This window comes from Phocoena sinus, chromosome 7, assembly GCF_008692025.1.
Source record: "Phocoena sinus isolate mPhoSin1 chromosome 7, mPhoSin1.pri, whole genome shotgun sequence".
NCBI classification, from domain to species: Eukaryota; Metazoa; Chordata; class Mammalia; order Artiodactyla; family Phocoenidae; genus Phocoena; species Phocoena sinus.
Genome location: NC_045769.1, coordinates 22675487 through 22692074, shown reverse-complemented (window position 1 = coordinate 22692074; position 16588 = coordinate 22675487). Strand labels below are relative to the sequence as shown.

The window sequence follows — 16588 nt, the reverse complement described above, 5'->3', positions numbered from 1 at the left end:
GGAATAGAATATTTAAAACAATTCTAAAGTATTGGGAAGCATACAAAGTAGTTATATGCTTCTAATTCTTGCCTTATTAATAAGTATGAATCACTTTATATAATATAAAAACTAAGTGAATTTTGCCAGAAGGTCAAAGCTTCCAGAGTTAACTTGACAACTGTTTCTGAATTAAAAGAGCAAATCTCCCTCAAATATGTAAGTATCATAAAGGAAAAGGGCATGAACGCTGATTTTAAATCCAGAATACAATGGCCACATTTAAATTTAGTTGTGAAAGAAAGCAGAGCCATCAACTTGGGTAGTAAAGTCTCTGTTTCATCACAGACCTTGATTCAAGAATAAGTCAGCTAAAAAAACAGTTTTTAAGTTGAACTACTTACACCGCGCTCCTGGAGGCTCCATAGGAGAGTAACAGCTTGACTATATCCACGTGCCCATTCTTGGCTGCGTCGTGAAGAGGTGAGTCATTCTGATACCCAGTGGTGTTCACCAACGCCTTGTGCTGGAGCAGCAATTCCACCACCTTCAGGTGCCCGTGATTGCAGGCTTCGTGCTAATTAAAGAAAAAGAAGAGTGATGAGGAAGAGCAATCAACAGCATCATAACAAAACCACACTTCAGAAAAATAAATGTGAACCTCAATCAGTAAATTGGTTCTTACCTAAATACTCGTACTAAACCATAAGTTGTTGACAGAGTAAAAGCCACTATTAATAGTCTTTATGGTAAGATGAATGGCGATCAAGATTTATGTTATTCATGGAAAAAGATTTTTTTCATTTGAGCCTTGGGTCAAGCTCTCTTATTTGGAAGAAAATATAGCTTTGGGCCCATTATGGCTCCTAAATTGTTCTACAGTAAGAAATCTAAAACAAGAAAAAAAAACACAGAAAATATTTAACAACCAGATCATGCATAAAATCTGAAATCCTCCAAGGCTGAATAGAACTCACCAAATCAGGGGCTTAGCCATAAGCTAAGCGGTGCACCTGCATGTATACATACAAGCCCAACAAAGTGAATACCCTAGAATGAGTATTTATAAGAAAAGCCTCTCCAACTGCTGAAGCTACAGATACTGTATGGCTGGTGCCAATGATAACAGAAAAACCACAGAGTAGGCACTCAAAAAGAGCTTACTGAATGAATGTTCAAAGATGCTTTACATACACATCTTTCCTTATGTTTAACGATCTGCTAACAATGCCACTGTGCTGTAGTATTCTAATAAACCTCTGGCATGCCATACTTTTTAAGTACATACATTGAAATCTTATTCGGCGATACACCACATTAAATGTCTGTAGGTCTATTTCTAGGAGAAAGGGATCCAAATAAGGCATCAGGTCCTCTAAATCACTCACCAACTTCTACTACAGTTTGCCTTAGTGGCTTAAAAGAAAAATTAACCATTCTTTGAAAAGGTTTGCCAGCCTGCGGAGTCCAACCAACAAAGTGACTCTGATCCAGAATAAACACTCCCAGCTTTAAAAACTGGCAAGGAGAAGTCATTATATACAACTTTAAAACCCTATGTGCACCTATTCTAATGAGACAGGATAAGGGCATCCACCTCATCTCTTAACACTTCTATGGCTGCATTCAAGACACATGTTACTGTCCTAATGTAATTAGCCGATATAGCACTGGTTCCCATGTATTTGTACTATTCTTTTTCCAGACTACTCTTCACGCTTTTTTTTTTTAGTAATAATAAGCAAAGACTTTAAAAGATGTTTAACATGAGCAAAGATTTCTACTGCCTCTGTGTGTCATACCCTAGATAGGGTATAAGTGAGACTAAGACAGATCCTCGATAAGAATCACTGCCTTGGGCTTCCCTGGTGGCGCAGTGGTTGGGAGTTCGCCTACTGATGCAGGAGGCACGGGTTCAGGCACGGGTTCGCGCCCCGGTCAGGGAGGATCCCACGTGCCGAGGAGCGGCTGGGCCCGTGAGCCATGGCCACTGAGCCTGCGCATCCGGAGCCTCTGCTCTGCAACGAGAGAGGCCACGACAGTGAGAGGCCCGCATACCGCAAAAAAAAAAAAAAAAAAGAATCACTGCCTTGTGATACATTGCTACACCCAGTTCCTCCGACCTCTCTTTGTTCCAAGAAATGTGGTTCCAATGACATGCAATGCTGCAGAATGGAGCCGGGTGTCAGCTGTAGCAGTTACCTCTCCATAAATGAGCTAAATTCAGCAATATGGTGTAACTGGATTCTTAAATCTAAATGTAGTCAGTCAAAAGGCAGCCAATTTTTCGCCCGTCACAACAGAAAAGCTAGATAAAACATAATCATTTACTCTTATTTGTTGAGAATATAAGTTCTTCAGATTAAAAAGAGATTGTATATGTGGTAGAGGATGATATATAGGTGACTACATAACTATAAACTATAATAACTATAAAACATAAACAGAATGATAATAAAAAAACAAACAACTAGAAACTACCAATGGTGTCCATCCAGCATGGTCTTTAACATTCGGGTCACTTCCATTTTGTAAGAGGTATTCAACAGAAGGTATGTCGCCCTAGTAGAAAAATGAAAAGGTAGAAAGAAATTAAAAATCATCAAGGACAGAAAAAAAATATTAAGATTTTACCTTCTTCAAGATAAAATTTAAATCTTTTCTTTTCTATGCCTATTGCTCATGAGTCAATAAATGGTAAGCTATGTATGCATGGACTGTTCTGAGGTACCAACTCATCAAAGCCATGTGGTCCATCACTGAATACAGAGTACAAAATCTCTGCTATTAACAACCTGCATCAAAATTCATTTCAAAATACCAAGGACACTAGCCAAAGATCACCTGATCAAAATGAAGTTTTTAAAGTCACCATTTTGTTTGTGAAAAACATCCTTTCTGAGCACACATGAAAATGGTTTCTGATTTCTGTTTAAAACAAAACTAAAGCCAAGAGGGCTGCTCAGTGAAACGAATGTTAGAAAGCCAAAAACTGTTGTCTTATTGGCAGTTAATCCACTTATCCTCGAAATATTGTTTATGTTCACCTTATTTGCTCAAAGATATTTTTTAGGCAAAAGCAAAGCTTATTTTCTCCAAAATAACTGACAGCTTACTCTGAAAAAGGCTGAATAAATAAAAGTCACATATGACAAAAATTATACATGCCAATGTGTGTTGAGAAGAGCTTCTTTAGGGAGAAGGACGTCTCCTCTCTCCTACCACTCCCAGCCCCAGCACTCTTCTGAAATGAGTTTTTGTCTGTTGGTTTGAAAATGTAGAAGTCACTAAGTCCCCTAAATACAGTAACATTTGCTTTTATTGGATTGTTTCGGACTACCTCTCAAATACAGCAAATCTTAAGATGGTAGCTTACTCAGTTTTCTAAAAAAAACAAACCTGCATACAACATATATTTTTAAGATCCTAAATTAGCAAAATGACCTTAAATATTAAATGGGCCTAAAAAAACAAGTATTCTGTATGTTTCAAATCAATTGCCCCACTTCCAATAAAAAAAATATTTCCCATAGTTCCTTAGAGGTACAAATTCTACACCGCTAGCACAAGTTAACATACACTTAGCACCTTTTGCACTATATTCAAGTCAGTTCCAAATGAGCTCAGGAAAATCTGTCAAGATACAAATTTGGTTTTTTTTAAACGAACCCATGAATATTGGGGCAGATGAACTGCCAGAACCACACACATTCCTGACCTTCAAAATGAAACTATCCACAAAAATATATATGTAAACCTTCTCAAAAATGTCCTCAGTCTAATTCTACATGGCCAGCACAAAAACATATTAACCTAAAGAAGCCTGTAAAATAATATAAACACAACTGTGGAATGGAAGAGTCCCATAGACAATTAGTGACAATGTAGAAGCTAAAAGCAGAATCTCTTTTCAGGGTGCTAGCCAGTGGTATTTTTCTTTCATGTCACCTCTTCATATTATCAAAAGTGTCTTCTGTTAACATTTTACCCCTATACTTCCCTGAAATGTATAGCTGATTTGCAAATTGCTTGCTTTTTATACCCGATCTGCTTTTTCCTCCCTAGTACTTAAAAGTTCGTCATATTTTCTCCTTCTACTTTATGTAAATTTAATGTCATGCACATAAATAAAATTATGATAATTAGATAGGGTCCAAGTAACTGCGTAAGCTTGAACCAATATAAAGTTTCCAGGAAACAAATTAACTTCCGCTTCTGATTTCTTTAAATTAATTTCTTCCCAAACAGAATATTTTCTGAGTAATAAGCACTCACTTTTAGGCTTCTCACAACTTAAAAGAATAATTGAGATTCTCTTAAAACCACGGGGGCGGAAAACCATCTAAGAAAAAAGTATTTACCAAGGCTTATAAAAAATTTTAAAGACTTGGTGTTTTCAAATAAAACCTTAAAGGCTGAAAACAAGGGAACATGAGTGTCACATTGAATTTTCTTATTGCTAACCTTTCATTCATAGGAAATATTCTTCATACATGCATATGGCAGTAGTATAAGTTAACTTTCCAAAAACAAATACACACACACACAAATAAAACTTTTTCCTTATAAAGGTTAGCTCTTCTAAAATACTATTAAGAATAAATATTTTTATAAAAACAGTACAGGACATTACAATTAAGTACAATAATGATGACTTAGCCAAATGGTTAAGCTTTTCCCCATAAATGAACTAACCAGGTACCTAAAATTTCTCCTTTTAGCAACTAGGTGTTGTTTAAAAAAAAAAAAAAAAGTCTAGTCATCTGGAATGGAGCTCTAAAGTTTTTTAAACATTTTCTGGGTGTCTTAGTTATTTACTGAATAAAATAATTTCACAGATGACTCGGACAACCTAGCCATCGTGACAGTAAGTTACTGGTATTACAAAGATGGTGGGTGACAAAGGGAAAAATGGAGACTGACTCCAAGAGGTGCTCTAGAAATTGAAATCTTGAAAATATCACAGATGCCAGTTTGCTTTTGAGTCCTTTGTTATTGTCTGAGGAAGCCAGTATGGAGGATAAGTAATAACATGATTTTACACACAATATAACATGACTGCCTTAAGGTATAATGAATGATTACAAAGTCAAACCCTAAAGGAGATGCCTCACAAGGGATTTTCTCTCTACCTAAGAAATCCTCATCACCTTTGTTATGTTAGGCATACCATCCCTTGTAAGTTGCCTTCAAAATATTACCTATCATGTCTGCACCTTAAATACATCATGGCATGTCAACTTCAAGCCATTCTTCTATTTCTAATACATTCACTGCCATGGCGTGAATTATGAGTAATCGTTACCATTTGAAGAATCTGTGCTAGAGAACTTTGGGGCAGTTTATTCCAGCATCAACAAATTCTCAAGCAAAGGTGAAAAAACAGAATAACAAATCAAATTTTTCTCTCTGTATAATGAAATGTCAAATACTAAGATTTTTCTTATTAAATCAGAAGAATAAACAATGAGTGTTTATCTTAGTTTCTAGTAGGCATAATGCTTCCTCATAAAAATCACTTGTTTATAACATAATGTTCTCAAAATCACTTTAGCCATAGGTGACATAGATATTCAAGTACAAACATGGGGGCATGAAGAGAGCACAGTGAATCTCAACTTTTGTTCTGGTTGAATAAGGATACTCACAACATCCCAGACACAGTATTAATAAATATCCTGCTTGAAATTCCATAGTGTAAGAAAATAAATGTATAAATAAAGAATTCAAGAATAATCCTGTCTAAGGTATGCATGCAAATGGCACTGAATGTCCAAAAACTAGTTGGCTGGCCTATGAGCCCATGATCCTGAGGAGAAAAGGATCTGAGAACTGAGAACATAAACATTATCTGCTGATGATATAGTAACTGTCTACATTCAGGCAGCCTGAATATTTAGGCAATCTGGATATTTAATAAGAGACTTCTACTGCCAAGTACAGAGCGTTTCAAGATAAATAAGGTTAACAGATGCTTTACATTAACCCAAAAGTCCCACTTCTAGGAACTTATCCTAAGGATATACCTGCTCACATATGAAACAAAGATTGCTCACTGCAGCACAGTTTATAAAAGCAGAACAATGGAAACACAGGCATCCATCAGTAAGGAACCAGTAAAATAATAAAAATTCATGGAACGCTATGCTACAATAGAATGTACAGAAAAGTGTGTACTAATATGGAAAGCATTTACTTATGTTTGTATAAAGAAATTCACAAGAAAGTAAGCAAGGGCTTGTCAGCAAGAGGGTGGCTGAGGACAGAAATGGGAGTGAGGCTTTCCACTGTAAATACTTTTATTCTTATTTTTGAAGCATGAAGTTATTACTCACATTTTGAAATTACATTTTAAACGGGCAATAAACTCCACATAACCACAAAGTCAAATTGAGGAGTCACATAATAAACAGAAAGCTAAAAACATATAAATGCAAACAAAACAATGTCACCATAGAGGAAAAACCAACTCTGGGAATTCTGTAAAAGACTGATTCAGAAGGCAGGCTATAAGCTAGATTTTGAACGTTAGATACAAAGGATCATGAGGGAAAAGAGAAAGATTCAGAGGAAAGGATATAAGAGGCAGAAAAAAGAACATGTGCCAAGTATTGGTAGCATTAAAGTTCAGTGTCAGAAGAAGAGGGTTCAGATCATGGCTAAGTGGGAAAATCGCTCAATTATTCAACAAATATCAATCTATTACATACCAGGCAGAGTTCTAGACACTGAAGACAGAACACTGAACAAACAACTCTTGCTCTCATTCTGAAGAGAAAGACAGGAAACAAAAAGATCTCTAATAATGATGTCAAGAAATAATAATAGGAAGAAAAACAAAACAAGCTAAGCATATGGCAGAGACTGCTATTTTATGTATATTCAGAAAAGTCTCTCTGAAGAGGTGGCGTCTGAGCAGAGGTCTGTACAGGCCATAAGGAGGACTGTGGATTTTATTTTAAGTGAGCCGGGAAGTTATTGGTAGGGCAGCACAGAAAAGACAAGTTATGGCTTTGGTCAGATGACTTTGGCTGTTATACAAAGAACTGAGTGCACTAAGTACAAAGGAAAAGCAGAGAAGGTAGTTCAGTGATGTGGATGAAAACTGACAACACCCACACTGCCACCAACAATGTCCACGTTCTAATCCCCAGGGACGTGTGACAATGTTACCTTACACAACAAAAGGAACTCTGCAACGTGATTAAGTGTACAGACCTGGAGGTGGGGAAGATTTATCCTGCACTGTCCGAGTGGTTCCCATCTAATCACATGAGTCCTTAAAAGCAGTGAACTCTTCCCGGCTGGGGCAGAAGGATGGAATACCAGGACTCCACCTGCTGCTGTCAGCTCTGAATACAGAGGACGAGGTCCACACACCAAGGAATGTGACAGCCTCTAGAACCTGAGAGCTATAAGCCAGCAAGAAAACAGGATCTCAGTCCTACAACCAGAAGGAAGTACACAGTTCCTGCCAACAACCCAAGCAAGCAAGGAAACGGGTTCTCTCCTAGTGTCTCCAGAAAGTAGCATAGCCAACGAACTGATTTTAGTATGGTGAGGCTCATACCAGGCTTCTGGCCTACAAAACTGTAAGAAAATAAATTTGCCTTGTTTTAACTCACTAAATTTGTGGAAATTTGTTATGACAGCAATAGGAAACTATTTCAAGTGGTTAGGACAAGAAAATACAGGTAGCTTCCACTAGGGTGATAGTTATGGCCAACAAAGATGCCCAGACGTAGGTAGGTCTGGGGCAAGCTATTAAAGAATTTTATTAATGACGTGACTAAGTTCAAAGATCATTCTATAAAGCCATCACCGTAGCAAGGGAAGCTAACTAGCCCAACAGAAGAGTAAAACTACTGTGGGGTTCTCTGCCCTCAGTGTATCCACCAGGCATGCACAGTGCAACAGTGCACACTTAGGATCTGGGGGAAACATGGAAAATGTGGACACTGCATGTCTATAAGATGTTTCAGGGGAAAATAACAACTACAATAACGACAACAAAATCTATCTTTGACAGCAAAAAACCTCATTTGTTCCGGCTACCTGCAAAGTCATCAGGTCTGTATTCATGACTCAGCTGCAGTAACTCTTTCCTTTTCCCTGCTCCTCATTCCATGTTATAGTACAGCTGACCCTTGAACAACACAGATTTGAACTGTGCGGGTCTGCTCATACACACATTTTTTTCAATAAATATATTGGAAAGTTTTGGGAATATTTGTGACAATTTGAAAAACCTTGCAGACGATCCAGGTAGCACAGAACTATCAAAAAATTAAGAAAAGTTAGGTATGTCATGAATGCATAAAATATATCTGGATAATAGTTTATCCTTACATAGGCATAAGGTGATATTTAATATAAAATTAATAATGTGTTCGTCTTCTTACTGTTTTATAACTTTGCTCTCAAAGAATTACATTACCATACAAGATGCCTCTCTCTTGTAATTGGAGAAACTGCCCATTAGCCTATCATCACAGGTAAGTGGTTTTTAAAAAAACGTAATGATGTTTCCAATACTGTAATATGAATATGACTGTAATACTTAGGCCATAAAATTTTATGATTCATTTATAGTATATAGCTAGGCTACAGTGATGCAACTCTATCAATTACACTAGTCTACCATAAAGCAATCATGTTGCTGCTTCTTTTCAATGCATGAATCATTATACATGTAAATAAATATGAATTTCTTCTTCACAATATTTTTTCATTTTTGATGTCTAGTGTTAGTAATACATATACCAACTACAGTGTTTTGTATCATATAAGACAACGTTGATGCATGTACTGACAGACGATTCATCTTATAAACAGATGACGTAAACTTATGCTATCTAAATGCAGTACAGTACCATAAATGTATTTTCTCCTCCTTATGATTTTCTTGATAACATTTTTCTCTAGCTTCCTTTACTGTAAGAATACAGTATATAATACATATAATATACAAAATATGTGTTAATCGACTTTGTTTTATCAATAAATGCTTCCAGTCAACAGTAGGCTATTAGTAGTTAACTTTTTTTTTTTTTTTTTTTTTTCCGGTACGCGGGCCTCTCACCGCTGCGGCCTCTCCCGCTGCGGAGCACAGGCTCCGGACGCGCAGGCTCAGCGGCCATGGCTCACGGACCCAGCCGCTCCGCGGCACGCGGGATCCTCCCAGACCGGGGCACGAACCCGTGTCCCCTGCATCGGCAGGCGGACTCCCAACCACTGCGCCACCAGGGAAGCCCAGTAGTTAACTTTTAAGAGTCAAAAGTTATACGAAGATTTCGACTATGTGGAGGTCAGCCCTCCTGACCCCTGCCCTGTTCAAAGGCCAACTGTAGCTTTAACTTTAGAGCCACCTCAAATCCTTTTCTGAAGGAGGTGGATACAAAGCATAAACAAGACAGCAGGATTGCAGCACTTGGTTTTCAAGTATGCACAGATTATTCATTCTCGGTTGTAAACAAAAAAATTAGGATAGAAAATGAAATGCATACTATTTATAAAAGGATAAATATACTGATAAATCCTTTGATTTTTCTTCAAGTATTTGTTTGATTATTAAAATCCAGCTGAGACGGGGACATGCATTCAACTTATAATAAATTTGTAAAAGAGGACATTATTGTTAAATAGGCATTTTAAAAAACAATAGAAATCAATTAACTTTTCTTAAACGTACTATATCAGAATCTGCCAATGAATGACAGTATAGTATTTGATAAATTCAAGAGAATCAAAATGAGTAATTCTAATTCTGGCAAGACAACTGCTAAGTAAAATGACAATCTGACAAAACTTGTATTGAAGCAATCTTGAACATATCAATGGAGAAAATTCACCAAGATGGCATCATGCCAGCATTCTTTCCTGTCTTAAGATTCCACTGCGCTTTTTTCCACAGCCTACGCCAAGCACAGATAAACTATGGCCTGCAGGCCCGACACCTAATTTCATGTGTAAAGTTTTATTGGTTTACCTATTATCTATGACTACTTTTGCACTAAAACAGAGTTGAATAGTTAAGACTATATTCCTACAAAGCCGAAAATATTTACTCTAATTGCCCCTTTAAGAAAGATGTGCCAAACCATGGCCTAGACTCTAGGTCCTAGAGATCCTCACTAATAAAGATAAATGATTCTTACGACTGAGTGAAAAATTCTCTACCAATGAAAGCAGATGCTTAACTGCTGGTCTGAAAATAATTCCCAGTAAGCAAAATGTAGAAACTAAAGCAGTCTACATGTATGTATTAGCCAGAAAAATGAACAAAAAATATTTATTATTATGCTAGCTACTTATATCTATGAAGCATTAATAACATTATGTTAGGATTATTATACCTTATATATTATATAATACACAAACACATAGATATAAATAAAACAAAGAGGACAAAAAATATAGTCTGCTTTTTAAAATCATGCTTTGAAAAAAATCAGACTAAAGCGTAACCAGAGCCAACTCCAAAAATTCAAGTTGTTCATAGGATACGAAATGCCTAGAAAGTAGTCATGTTGCAGGTTCTCCCCTTACTGGCATCAGGCGTAGAGATCCTACATTCATCATTTATTGGAAGATAAAGCAAGAAAAAAAAAAGTGTTGGAAGAAACTCACTTTTGTGCTTTTCCCTTTCTCCACAGAAAAATACAGGAATCCCTGGACTCAATGCCTACTCCATGTTCTTCCCAGACATTTTATGTTGCTCACCAGCTTCATGTTCAGGGTCTCAAGGGGCTCTTTCCAGACCTCCCAAAGTTCCCCATCCATGCAAAGGACCCAAGGGTTTCCCAGTAAATTTACTGAAAGATCATAAAAGCTACGCTAATTTAGTACTAATCTCTCCCATATTGTATTTTCATAACACTTGCATGAATTCACAGACCAAAGTCTATAAAGCTACGATGCTAACTGCTCCCCTCTACGTGCGGCACTTGCATCAATTTCAAAGACTAACCACTACAAGTACATACACCACATGCTCAGCAAACTAGCCAGGTTCCAAAAAACGAACACCGCCGCATCCCAGGTGTAGAGGCAATAAAGGTAACTCAGTAAATAGGCTAGGAAAAGGAATGGGATGACTGTGGGCTCCAGAGAAGCCCCTTTGTGGTGAACCACAGGAGCCATTTCTGACAGTCAAATTTTCAGGTCATTGGAGAAATGTACAGACCACGTCTCGCAACCTCCCAGATCCCGGCAGTACCCACTAGGAGTGTCAACAATACAGAAGCTCATCCCCTCTCACACTGCCCCTGAGCTCTGAAGTTAGGTAATAAAGATGTGTTGCCAGCAGTAACTTGGCAATTGTCTGTCTATGTCCATAAAGCATGAGAAGAATGGGTAAACAAAATGGTGAAAACTGACAAAAAACATTATGGAATAGACAAAAATGAAAGCACTTGGCAAAGCTGAAGCTGAAATACGGAAATATTGGTTTTGTCCTGCAAGATCAAGCTCCTCAGGACTAGGGGCCACTGCTCTGAGGTAGGGATACAGTCCTTATGAATTTCTGCTTCTCTGGTTCACAGGAAGTATCACATCTGGTTAGGTTAATTAGCCTAGTAATCTTTTATCATTTTCCACAAACTCCAAAGAAACTGTTTTATACTGGGTCTCATTCTGAAGTTGTATTTTCGAGTAAGCATCCTACCTTAATTGAAGCAATATGGAGCAAAGTCTCTCCTCGATGATTTCTTTTCATAGCCATAAGACTACTGGGCGATAGCTTCATTCCTGAGGGACTACACATCATTCGTCTGTAACTTGGACTATTCAGTGTAGAAGGGGGCGTACCTGGTGAAGGGCTAATGGATTCATCTAATATATTACTGCTTTTCCTCCTCACTGTGTCACCAACTTCAAGTTTCTTTGAAGGTGGTGAAGAACATCCAGGCAATGGCATGTTTTTTGAGAGCACTGTTTGCTTAATAGAATTTTCACTGGTGCTCGGACTGCTGCTTCTACATCTCTTAGAAACAGAACTGGAAAGTCTGTTGCGACGCCCACGTTTCCCATTATGACCTGATGGCAAGGATTTCTTAGATGTAAGATTGTTTTCACAGAGAGTCTTCTCAGGAGTCACTACTTCACTCCTGCTCTCAATTTCTGGAGACTTGTTTTCACAGACAGTCTTCTCAGGAGTCACTACTTCATTCCTGCTCTCAATTTCTGGAGACTCAATTTGCTCAGCCAATGGTAAAGAGACTTCAGTTAAGCTTCTAAAACATTCAGATTTTGTTATGGAGCCACTTGCTAGTAAGTCTATTTTAGCATTTATCTGCGGACTAGCAGTAACAGATGGTTGGCTACAGAAGGATACTGGCTTTTCCTTAAATTCCTCTTCGGAGTCAAGTTTACCGTCTTCTTTTTCTGCCTTTTTCTGTAAATTCCATTTTTGGTTGATTTCAGCCAAAGTTTTCTTTTTCTTTTTTTTTCCAGATTTTGTGGAAGCCTTCTTAGCTCTCTCAGAAACATCCACTGGAGGGCTTGTAGAGACAAATTCGTACATGGAGGCCTGCTGAGCATTTTTATCGTTTATCACAGGAGGATGAGTTTGCACTGAAACTTTACTCACAACATACCTGACCTTCTTACTTCGAGGACTAAACCACATTTTTATTGAATTCTTCTTATATTCTGCATCACTAAATAAACTTTTCCTAGATGTTTCTTCTTTCACATCTGATAGGAAAAAGGAAAAGAAATCTGTTACACGACAATCTCTCCCATCTTGAGCTCCCAAAGAACTTTGTTGATAGTTCTCCTAAGGTGTATCACCTTTTATTTGTGTACTTCTTCCTTCCCTCCTAGATTTTGAACTCCCTGAAAGCAGATATCCTCGTTCAACAAATATTTACAGAATCCTACTTTATTTCAGACAATGTTCTAGTGGCTGGAGACACAGCAGGGAACAAAACACGGGAAAGAGAAAATATACAAATAAATAAGTAGAACATACAGTCTGCTGTATGGTAGTGATAAGAGCCATGGAGAAAAGCTATACTAAATAAATAAACAGACTGATAGACAGGTATGAGATTTAATAAGCAGTAGTCAAAAAAAATTAAGACGCTTTCTACTGCAGACTGGAGCGAAACGAGGGTTGATCATAAGTGCTAGAGTTTCTAGGTGGGCTCATCTCATATGACGCAGGAGATAAGAGGGTGAGACTAGCCATCAAGAACTTATTCCCGGAAATGGGGAAGATGGCGGAAGAGTAAGACGCGGAGATCGCCTTCCTCCCCACGGATACACCAGAAATACATCCACACGTGGAACAACTCCTACAGAACTCCTACTGAAGGCTGGCAGAAGACCTCAGACCTCCCAAAAGGCAAGAAACTCCCCACGTAACTGGGTAGGGCAAAAGAAAAAACAGAGACAAAAGAATAAGGACGGCACCTGCACCAGTGGGAGGGAGCTGTGAAGGAGGAAAAGTTTCCACACACTAGGAAGCCCCTCCGCGGGCGGAGACTGCGGGAGGCAGAGGGGGGAGTTTCGGGACCGCGGAGTGGTGCACAGCGACGGGTGCGGAGGGCAAAGCGGGGAGATTCCTGCACAGACGATCGGTGCCGACCAGCACTCACCAACCCGAGAGGCTTGCTGCTCACCCACCGGGGCGGGCGGGGCTGCGAGCTGAGGCTCGGGTTTTGGTTTTGGACGGAGCTCAGGGAGAGGACTGGGGTTGGCGGCTTGAACATAGCCTGAAGGGGTTAGTGCACCACGACTAGCCGGGAGGGAGTTCGGGGAAAAGCCTGCACCGGCCGAAGAGGCAAGAGACTTTTTCTTCCCTCTTTGTCTCCTGGTGCGCGAGGAGAGGGGTTTAAGAGCGCTGCTTAAAGGAACTCCAGAGACGGGCGCGAGCCGCGGCTGAGGGCGCGAGCCCCCGAGACGGGCGCGAGCCGCGGCTGAAAGCGCAAACCCCAGAGACGGGCGCGAGCCGCGGCTGAGGGCGCGAGCCCCCGAGACGGGCGCAAGCCGCGGCTGAAAGCGCAAACCCCAGAGACGGGCGCGAGCCGCGGCTAAAACCGCGGACCCCAGAGACGGGCGGGAGACGCTAAGGCTGCTGCTGCCGCCACCAAGGGGCCTGTGTGCGAGCACAGGTCACTCTCCACACCCCTCTTCCGCGGAGCCTGTGCAGCCCGCCACTGCCAGGTTCCCGGGATCCAGGGACAACTTCCCCGGGAGTACGCACGGCGGGTCTCAGGCTGGTGCAACGTCACGCCAGCCTCTGCCGCAACGTCACGCTGCCTCTGCAGCTGCAGGCCCGCCCCGCACGTAGTGCCCCTCCTACCCCCATCCCCCAACCCCCGGCCTGAGTGAGCCGGAGGCCCCGAATCAGCGGCTCCTTTAACCCCGTCCTGGCTGAGCGAAAAAACAGACGCCCTCCAGCAACCTACACGCAGAGGCAGGGCCAAATCCAAAGCTGAGCTCCTGTGAGCTGTGAAAACAAAGAAGAGAAAGGGAAATCTCTCCCAGCAGCCACAGAAGCAGCGGATTAAAGCTCCACAATCAACTTGATATACCCTGCATCTGTGGAATACCTGAATAGACAAGGAATGATCCCAAATTGAAGAGGTGGAATTTAGGAGCGAAATCTATGATTTTTTTCCCTTTTCCTCTTTTTGTGAAGGTGTACGTGTATGCTCCTGTGTGACATCTAGTCTGTATACTCTAGCTTCCACCATTTGTCCTAGGGCTCTATCCGTCCATGACTTTTTTTTAAAAATTCTTTTTCTTAATAATTAAGTTTAATTGTAATAACTTTGTTATACTTTACCTTCGTTCTTTCTTTCTTTCCTTCCTTCCCTCCCTCCTTTAGACAACGAATCACCCCAAATTGAGGAGGTGGTCTCAGGGAGCAGGATTTATGATTTTTCCCCCTTTACCTCTTTTTGTGAAGGTGTATGTGTATGCTTCTGTGTAAGATTTTCTCTGTATAGCTTTGCTTCCAACATTTGTCCTAAGGTTCTATCCGTCCCTTTTTTTTTTCTAAATATTTTTTAATTCAATAACTATATTATACTTTATTTTATTTTTACTGTATCATCTTTCTTTCTGTCTTTTTTTCCTTCTTTCCATCCTTCCTTCCTTCCTTCCTCCCTCCCTCCCTCCCTCCTTTCTTTCCTTCTTTGCTTCTTTCTTCCTTCCTTCCTTTCCTCCTTTCCTTCTTTCTTTCCTCATACTTCTACTAATTCTCTCTACTTTTTCTCCCTTTTATTCTGAGCCGTGTGGATGAAAGGCTCTTGGTGCTCCAGCCAGGAGTCAGGGCTCTGCCTCTGAGGTAGGAGAGCCAACTTCAGGTCACAGGTCAACAAGAGACCTCCCAGCTCCACATAATATTAAACAGCGGAAATATCCCAGAGACCTCCATCTTAACACCAGCACCCAGCTTCACTCAACGACCAGCAAGCCACAGTGCTGGACAACCTATGCCAAACAACTAGCAAAACAGGAACACAACCCCACCCATTAGCAGAGAGGCTGCCTAAAATCATAATAAGGCCACAGACACCCCAAAACACACCACCAGACGTGAACCTGCCCACTAGAGAGACAAGATCCAGCCTCATCCAGCACAACACAGGCACTAGTCCCCTCCACCAGGAAGCCTACACAACCCACTGAAACAACCTTAGCCACTGGAGACAGACATCAAAAACAACGGGAACTACGAACCTGCAGCCTGCAAAAAGGAGACCCCAAACACAGTAAGATAAGCAAAATGAGAAGACAGAAAAACACACAGCAGATGAAGGAGCAAGATAAAAACCCACCAGACCTAACAAATGAAGAGGAAATAGGCAATCTACCTGAAAAAGAATTCAGAATAATGATAGTAAGGATGATCCGAAATCTTGGAAGTAGAATGGACAAAATGCAAGAAACAGTTAACAAGGACCTACAAGAACTAAAGATGAAACAAGCAACGATGAACAATGCAATAAATGAAATTAAAATCACTCTAGATAGGATCAATAGCAGAATAACTGAGGCAGAAGAACGGATAAGTGACCTGGAAGATAAAGTAGTGGAAATAACTACTGCAGAGCAGAATAAAGAAAAAAGAATGAAAAGAACTGAGGACAGTCTCAGAGACCTCTGGGACAACATGAAACGCACCAACATTCGAATTATAGGGGTTCCAGAAGAAGAAGAAAGAAAGAAAGGGACTGAGAAAATATTTGAAGAGATTATAGTTGAAAACTTCCCTAATATGGGAAAGGAAATAGTTAATCAAGTCCAGGAAGCACAGAGGGTCCCATACAGGATAAATACAAGGAGAAACACGCCAAGACACATATTAATCAAACTGTCAAAAATTAAATACAAAGAAAGCATATTAAAAGCAGCAAGGGAAAAACAACAAATAACACACAAGGGAATCCCCATAAGGTTAACAGCGGACCTCTCAGCAGAAACCCTACAAGCCAGAAGGGAGTGGCAGGACATACTGAAAGTGATGAAGGAGAATAGCCTGAAACCAAGACTACTCTACCCAGCAAGGATCTCATTCACATTTGATGGAGAAATTAAAACATTTACAGACAAGCAAAAGCTGAGAGAGTTCAGCACCACCAAACCAGCTTTACAA

General features: G+C 40.0%; 1 protein-coding gene across 2 annotated transcripts in view; it reads right to left on the bottom strand.

Annotated features, from left to right (window-relative positions):
- The window catches only part of BARD1 (BRCA1 associated RING domain 1), an 86718-nt gene that overhangs the window by 37312 nt on the left and 32818 nt on the right, over positions 1-16588 (bottom strand). For both annotated transcript variants that reach the window (XM_032638538.1, XM_032638540.1), the window contains 3 exons: positions 11645-12675; positions 2461-2541; positions 384-556 (listed from right to left, as the gene is read on the bottom strand). In XM_032638538.1, the coding sequence (XP_032494429.1) occupies positions 384-556; positions 2461-2541; positions 11645-12675 (1285 nt within the window). The remainder of the gene's footprint in view (positions 1-383; positions 557-2460; positions 2542-11644; positions 12676-16588) is intronic.